The following is an 8,189-nucleotide window of genomic DNA, read 5'->3' on the forward strand; positions in this document are numbered from 1 at the left end:
TAAGGCGATGGAGGCCAGCGGGCTGGGAGAGGAAGAGTCCACCTAGTTCTAGGAAGCACGCCATCTGTGGCCGCGCTTTCAGAGAAAAGAGCGCAACTGCCCAACGCCCTCAGGTTTACACCTGCCCTACTTTAGCCCAGCGGACCCAACAGACCGTCTAGCTCTCCACCCTACACCGTCCGGGATAAGTAACCCAGCGAAGCACCGTGGGGGCGGAACCGGCCCTGGGCTCCCGCCCACTCCCCGTCCCCTCCCCCCAGGCAGTTCCTTCTTCCTTCCGGAAGCTCGGAGGCCCCGCCCACTTGCGCAAGGCCGAGCTCGCCTCGCGACACGCCGGGCCTCAGCCAATGGCCTGCGTCCCAGGGAACGTTACCTCTGACCTCAGGGCTAATCAGAGACAGTAGGACGAACTCATCGCGAGAGGTGAGGTTGAAGCTGCCTCCGCCATTTTGGAGATGGGAGACGGGCGATGGCTGTGGTCTTTCTGCTAATGCAAACAACAAAACGAGCACATGAGTCACTCCGAATAAGGCTCTCATCACTCTAACTGCTGACCAAAACTACAGAAGCAGTGAAGGTGTCAAAGCTGAGCGCGGCGACATCGATAGCAGCCTCAACTGCCTGCTGGGGCGGCAGAAGTTAAGTAACTGAGGACCGGGAGGATGGTGCAGTCCTGTTCCGCCTACGGCTGCAAGAACCGATACGACAAGGATAAGCCCGTTTCTTTCCACAAGTAAGTACTCTGTGCGCCTCGTGGGCTCGGCCCCTAGTGGGGCCGGGGGCGCGCGGCCGTGCTCGGGGGCGGAGCCAGGCGCGTGTCCGCGCGAGACCTGTGAGAGGGGCGGGGCGAGGGGCGGGGCGCCGTCGGCGCTCCGGGCCAGGAGCGGTGGGCTCGTCCCCGGAGTAGCCGCCGGCGCCCCGCCCCGGGTGGCGTTCTCGGCGCGCGTGGCCGCGCCGGCCTGTCCTCGCGCTTAGGCTCGCGCGCCGCTCGGGGTGGCAGGTTCGGGGCCCAAGGGCGATGCCTGGAGACCCGGCGGGTCGTGAGGTCTCCAGACCCGGAGGCAGCTGGTTTCATCACCCGGGTCGCGGAGTAGGCAGGTGGTAATGAGTCCTTAGAAGGGAGGCTGAAGCAGCAGCAGCGACGGAGAAGGCCCGCGTTTCCCTGCCTGCTGGAGGGGTCGTGGGGCGGTCCAGCGTCACAGCCGTTAGGACTGACTTGGCCAGGCGTCCGGGAGGATGTTTTGGACCCAGTTTCTAGGACCCAACGTTCAAGGACCAGTGAGTTTCCCAGAAGGGTTCAGGTACTGCCAAGATGAAGAGCTGTGTTTCGCGCACAGCGGCAGCGTGGGCAGTAGCAGGGTATCGTGCGTGGGGAAGAGCACTCTCGGAGGGAACGCGGCCCACCGCCCTCGGGGCTGCTTCATCCGGGAGGTGCCGCGGCCGGAGTCCGAGGAGGGACGGTCTTCTCTTGAGAAGAAAACCGCAGAACGGAATGATAGTGATCGTTCGATGTCTGCACGGTGCCATTTTCATTCAGCCAAATTCAGTGTTCACAAGTTTTACTACGTTAAGAAAATGTGGCCGTAACTTACGACTGTAAGTGGATAAAAGCTAAAGAAATGAGAGTTAGTGGTAAATCATACAAATTATTTATAGCTAAGTAATTACAAAAGCAAAAGCAAATATTCAGTTTGGGGGTGGGGACCTTTTTAACAGGGAATGTGGGCGCATTTTATAGGTTTGATAGAATATGAGAGGAACAGAAATAAGAGTGTCTAGAGCATAGAGAGAACTTTTTTTTTTAAGATTTTAATTAAAAAATATTTTTTTATTTTTGGCCGCGTTGGGGCTTTGTTGCTGCACACGGGCTTTCTCTAGTTGCGGCAAGCGGGTGCTGCTCTTCGTTGCCATGCGTGGACTTCTCATTGCGGTGGCTTCTCTTGTTGCGGAGCCTGGCGCGGGGGCTCAGTAGTTGTGGCACACGGGCTCAGTAGTTGTGGCTGACGGGCTTAGTTGCTCCGCAGCATGTGGGATCTTCCCGGACCAGGGCTCTAACCCGTGTCCCCCTCATTGGCAGGCGGATTCTTCTTATCCACTGTGTCACCAAGCAAGTCCCTTTAAAGAGATCTTGAGTATTGATGTTTCCCCTTCCGAGAAGGGGATAGAACACTTAACACTTCCAGGATTCGGTTCAGTATGTCCTTCTATTACCTCTTGATTTATTAGAATTTCTGAAAGCTGATGAATTGACCTCCAGGACTTCCAAAGTGAAGGAGTAGGTCTGGAGATGGTGATGTGATCAAAGGCATTCAGTTCCCACCTCCCCATTTCTAATGATATGGCAGAGGGAATCTAAACATAGGGAAGACCCTTCACTGGCACTGCAGACTGGTTAAGGATGACATTCACACATCAGAAATACTGAGTTTCTGCTGGCTGTTAAATCGAAAGAAGGGCTAACCTGCCTCTAAGCCCTTATCTAAAAGAACAGTTTGGGGAAGTAAATGGGAAAGATCTTGACCTCAGAAAGAACCTGCATTGTAGTCCTTGAGTCTGGAGGCCCTGAGTGCTGAGTTTTATCAGTGATTGCTACCATGTTTGTACTTCTAGAGGCACTTCCAGCAGGAACCTTCTAGGAGTCCTTTTCTCACTTTCTACCTGATGGCAGTGGGAACAGCTATGCTGGGCAAAGAAAAGGGACTGCCGCAACGGTGGGTTAGAGCTTCCTGATCACAGCAGAGTCAGGCTCAGGCGTACCTCACTTGGAAGAGGAACTGTCGAACACAGATGCAAAGCACCCTTTTTTGGCTTCTTTCCAATCCCCCAGCTCACTAAATCCTTGACCTGGAAGAATAAAATCACAATAAGTTTAAGCTCTTCCTAGCTCCCTTTATCTGGGCCTAATGGACATATTTCAGTTGATTAAGAGGTAATTCGAAATGAATACTTTTCTCTATTTCTTTCTCACTATGATTTAACTAATTTGATTAATTCATATTTGTCATACTGATTCTGAGAATCAAAAGCTTCTTTTTCTCAGTACATAGTTATAAATGTGCAATTTTGTTTTATAATATGCAGAAAATCACTGGTGAAAAAATAATTAATACAAATTCACTCTATAGCCTGTATTTTTACCTGAAACTTTTAGTGTCTTCAGTATAAAAGTTAAGCATTAAAAACTGAGATAAACAGATAGTGGACCTATACGATTTACCCTTGTGTGTTTAGATGTGTGTGGAATCCCTGTATCTGTTAGTGAAGGTTATTTACAATATCGCTGCATGTGGGCCTCGACCCCAGCCTCCCATCACTTAACTCTGCCACCTGCGTGCATCTATCCACATGGCTACCTTTTAATAAGAATATTTTTTTATAATGTAAATTCTTAATCAGCCTGTCCTGTTTAGATTGTATATGTCATTGTATCTGACATTCTTATAGCTGTTATGTGATCAATCAGATTCCTGTAAGAAATATTGCTTTTTAAGAAGAACAAAGATACCATGCCGGGAGGGATGACTTATATTCCACATTAGTGGTGGTCACTTTAGTTATAGGATTTTAAAAGAAGTACATTTTTAAAAAATTTACTTGATTCAAGTCTAGTTGATTTATAATGTGTTAATTTCTGCTGTTCAGCAAAGTGATTCAGTTATGCATATGTATACATTCTTCTTCGTATTCTTTTCCATTATGGTTTATCTCCGGATATTGAATATAGTTCCCTGTGCTATACAGTAGGCCCTTGTTGTTTATCCATTCTCTATATGTAATAGTTCGAATCTGCTAATCCCCAACTCCCACTCCATACCTCCCCCTCTCCCACCCTTGGCAACCACAAGTCTGTTTTCTATGTCAAAACAAGTACATTCTCAACAAACTAAGGTAATAAGGACACAACTAAACACTGTCAAAAAAAAAAGATTGGCAGGGCTGGTTTTTTAATCAAATGCCTCCTTGGTGTGTTAACACCGATGTAAGCTAGTTCTTTTCTAAGCAGGAAAGTCTGGGTGTGCCTTTTTTTTTTGAATAAGGTTGGAAAACTGAATTATGTCGTCTTCTTAGGTTTCCTCTTACTCGACCCAGTCTTTGTAAAAAATGGGAGGCAGCTGTCAGAAGGAAAAACTTTAAGCCCACCAAGTACAGCAGCATTTGCTCAGAACACTTTACTCCGGACTGCTTTAAGAGGGAGTGCAACAACAAGTTACTGAAAGAGGATGCTGTCCCCACAATATTTCTTTGTACTGAACCACATGACAAGGTAATAAGTGTTTTAAAATATTGGGTGGTTTTCTGTTTATAAAATTAATGTGTTCACTGTGGAAAATCCAGAGTAGTGTTAAGAAAATAAATGTTGCCTGGAACCCATCACTTGTAAATAACCACTGTTCACAGTGAAATACTTTTAAAAAATACAAAGTGCAGTTTATTAAAGTTAAATATCCTCACACTAAGAAACTCAGTCTAGCTTCATAACTTACTTTGAGATCACTCTGTAGTCCTACTTACATGTTGATAAGGTTTGATTTTTCTTTGTCAGTGATAGTTCAGTTTCAAAGTATTTTTCCCCTCAGTTTTAAGTGCTTAATATTTAATTAAATCTTAATAATCATTCTGTGTTACTTGCATCCCATTTCTACTTCAGAAAGAAAAGTACAATTAAAACTTGAACTGTTTTCTCATTTTAGAATGTTTCTATACCGAGGAGACAGAAATGAGTCTAGTATTCTTAAATTCCACAGATGAGTTCTTGTGAACTGTTTCGTCATGAAACTGAAACGTGCTCTGCATCTTTGTTTTAGAAGGAAGATCTTCCAGAGCCCCAAGAACAGCTTCCCCGACCTCCTTCAACACCCCCGGTTTCCCAGGTTGATGCTGCTATCGGGTTACTCATGCCTCCTCTTCAGACCCCTGATAACCTCTCCGTTTTCTGTGACCACAACTACACTGTGGAGGACACCATGCACCAGAGGAAGAGGATTCACCAGCTCGAACAGCAAGTAGAGAAGCTCAGAAAGAAGCTCAAGACCGCACAGCAGCGGTGCAGAAGACAGGAGCGGCAGCTGGAGAAGCTAAAGGAGGTCGTGCACTTCCAGAAGGAGAAAGACGACGTCTCCGAGAGGGGTTATGTGATTCTACCAAATGACTATTTTGAAATAGTTGAAGTCCCAGCATGAAGAGTGAAATTTGTGTTGGTGTTCAGTGGGGCAATACCACCTACCCTATTCTAGCCTGTAGAGGAGTTTCATTTGAAAAAAACTACACTTGGTCACTTGTATAAAAACAATTCAGAATATTTTTTTAAAAGAATAAATTAGATATATACTGTAAAATTGTAAATGTTTTGTTTGTAATTTCAGGGTTTTTACATTTTAACAAAATATTTTAAAAGTTATAAACTAACTTCATTGTAAGTTGGTTTCAAGATTGGGGATTTTTGTTTTTTAATTTGAGTATTTATAGAAATGATATGAAAATAAAGAGAATGATAACAGTGCAGTAAGGATGATTTAAGTTTAAAGTTTAAAATTTTAAATGAACACTTTATTCATTTAGAGAGAGAGAACTTAGTCACATTTTAAATCAGAAGCATGGGACAATAACTTCTCAGAATATATATATATATATATATTCTTATTCACATATTCTTATTTGTAAAGTCAGCAGATTCATTTATCTTTCTTAATCATTTATCAAAGATAAATTGGCAAGTCAATACTTAAAAAAAAAAGCTTGGTTGTCTTTAGAGCAGAAAATGAGTCATTCCATACCTAATCAAAATGGTTAAAAGACTTTAAAGAATGGATTTTTAAAAAGTGGACCCTTCTTTTCCCCCCACTGTCTGGCATTCTAGAATTAGAAGTGTGTCTCCACTGCAAGATACACTCTCCAGTAAGCAAAGTAGGCATTGTTATCAGTGAGGTAATGACCAATGACCAATGGGGGCTGATCCACGGCTTGCCTTTTTCTCTCACTGCGCCGAGCTAAGGGACATCCAGTCCCCAACTAACTGTAGGTGTACCTGCATCCAGATCTCTGCCAGATGTGTTGTGTGGGTAGAGTTTGACTTGTTCCATAAGGTGAAAATCCTGCACTTGACTAATTGATTTTGGTCAAGCCTTCACATAAAAAAACGATTTCTTCACTTTTACCACAAGTTAGAAATTACATCCCATTTACCTTAAGGAGTGATTTGCATTCGAAAGCATCCTGCTAGGTAATGTTTATTTTACTTAATGCCGAGACTCAAATACTGAGGTTTCTGTTCAAACTGTGAGTTGTGTTCTGACTTTGTGAGAAAGTTTACATATATTTGAAATGAAAACAGTTCTGAGTAAACAAGTACTGCTGTAGGAATTACCTACTGAGATTTAGAGTAACTGCTCCAACTGTAATTATTTCATATTTCAAAGTGCTGCACAGACCTTTGAAGGCTGTATTAAAGATACTCAGTGATGATGTCCAAAAGTGTCTTTTGTAGACCTGATTTTCAGTGTAATTCACTGCCATGCCACTACTTTGATTCATGGAGATTCGATTTTTTATGAACCAGTATTTCAAAAATAGAAAATTATGATTACTTGAAATTATATCGTCTGATAACACTTAGAACTAACTCTAAGGAATCAGGATTTTTTTCTAGTTATTCGTGAGTCTCATCACTGTTTTTAGAAGCCACAAAATCTCTAAGTAGTTGTTTTTACATTTCATCTCTCTTAACGATTCCTGGAGAATATGTGGGTAAATATTTTGCAAAGTGTATATCTTAAATCTAAATTGTCATCTACGTAAAAAAAATCTGTGTGTGTGTGCGTCCATGTCCTCAGAACCAAGAATCCAACATTGAATTGTAAAAGAGATCATCATAATTACCTAGTGTCTTAGCATTATGATTTAACCTGAAGCTACTTTTTTTTCATGAGACATAAATCCCTATTTGGAGAGAACTGAGCAAGCAGCATGTATACCAACTGTTTGCATTTAAATCATTTATTATGTTTAACATAGGGAGTTTGAGGTACAGGCGTTTATTTCTGAATACGAAAGGAACATTTGTTGAAATGTTTTAAAAATTCATTTTGTTAAAATTCATTTTGTCTATTGTATCGTTTATGACATTGCCAAGAGAAGGAGAACATTTAGGCTAAAATAGGTCCTCTTCAATCATAGTGAAACTTAGTCTGAAACAGCAGGGACAAGGTCTCAGTCTGGAACAAGTGGGGAGGAGACCCTTGTGAGTTTCACCATAGTATAAAAGATGACATTTATTCTAAGCACCGATAGTGACATCCTAAAGTTTCCATCTATGAATGATATAATTTGGCAATAATAGAAGAAATAACTGTTTCTTAATAGAACTGCTAGGAAAACTGTAGAATTTTAGAATTAGAATGGACCTGAACACTTGCTGAACCTCCAAACCCTGCAGAATCCCTTTGTGAAATACTCCTGACAACTGGACATCTGTTCTCTGTATGCCATTTACATTTAAGCAATTCTGTTTAGATTCTTTAAAATGGGTTTCTGGAATAGAGTAGAATTTGTTACCAGTTTTTAAAATACTTGTTTATAATGCAACTATAAACTTTGCTTTAAACTACTGCATAGTTTGAACTATCAAATTCCAAATTAAAGAAGTTTCAAAATTTTGTAAAATAATCTAATGTTTATTAGTTGTGTACCTGTTATGTGTACTAAAAATAATTCTGTCATTACAGTAAAGAAACATTGGTGTCTAAAGTTATTAGCAAAAATTTTTGCTTGGAAATTCAAATACATGAGGAGATTTTTTCTTTTAACTATAATTTGTGTAATCCCTTTCTTAGAAGTATAACCATAATGGTGAAGGCAGTTGAAAGTTTCACTTGATGCGGGTTTTTTGTTTTTAGGTTGAAGTAATATTCTCTGATCATCTTTAGTTATTTAAAAAATTATGCACACATACACATACCCACAACCTATGGCTTTTATAAAGTCAGTCATAAGTGACATATCTAAAAGTCCATGTGATCTATAAAAAGAAAACTCCAGCTGTGCTCCAGAATTTTAAGAAGACAGCCAACTATGAGTAGCATTTAAAGGAAAAAAAGAACAGATTTGCTTCTTTGGTTATTACTCTTCCTGATATTGGGGACCCTGTGAATTGGATAAGCAGTGAGTGAAGAGCATTGCTCTTGGCTGATGGT

General features: G+C 41.8%; 1 protein-coding gene across 5 annotated transcripts; it reads left to right on the forward strand.

Moving 5' to 3' along the window:
• Positions 1–395: 395 nt before the first annotated feature.
• On the forward strand, positions 396–7,802 carry THAP1 (THAP domain containing 1). 5 transcript variants are annotated; one of them, XM_067721451.1, is made up of 4 exons: positions 1,489–1,596; positions 2,611–2,929; positions 4,069–4,264; positions 4,806–7,802. In XM_067721451.1, exons 2-4 carry the CDS (start codon positions 2,904–2,906, stop codon positions 5,178–5,180), a joined length of 597 nt encoding a protein of 198 aa, XP_067577552.1. In that variant the 5' UTR covers positions 1,489–1,596; positions 2,611–2,903; the 3' UTR covers positions 5,181–7,802. The 5 variants fall into 5 exon arrangements, with proteins under 5 accessions (XP_067577553.1, XP_067577550.1, XP_067577549.1 ...); XM_067721449.1 differs by lacking the exons at positions 1,489–1,596; positions 2,611–2,929 and adding an exon at positions 411–733; XM_067721448.1 differs by lacking the exon at positions 2,611–2,929 and having other exon boundaries at positions 936–1,596.
• The last annotated feature ends 387 nt before the right edge of the window (positions 7,803–8,189 follow it).

The sequence above is a fragment of the Pseudorca crassidens genome, chromosome 21 (genome assembly GCF_039906515.1).
Source record: "Pseudorca crassidens isolate mPseCra1 chromosome 21, mPseCra1.hap1, whole genome shotgun sequence".
NCBI classification, from domain to species: Eukaryota; Metazoa; Chordata; class Mammalia; order Artiodactyla; family Delphinidae; genus Pseudorca; species Pseudorca crassidens.

Excerpts from the sequence above, each read along its gene's own strand:
- THAP1 (XM_067721448.1), top strand. The coding sequence starts at position 1,313 with ATGAAGAGCTGTGTTTCGCGCACAGCGGCAGCGTGGGCAGTAGCAGGG. Across the intron at positions 1,597-4,068 it reads TGTGGCCGTAACTTACGACT|GTTTCCTCTTACTCGACCCA; the intron begins GTAAGTGGATAA and ends TCGTCTTCTTAG. Across the intron at positions 4,265-4,805 it reads GTACTGAACCACATGACAAG|AAGGAAGATCTTCCAGAGCC; the intron begins GTAATAAGTGTT and ends TCTTTGTTTTAG.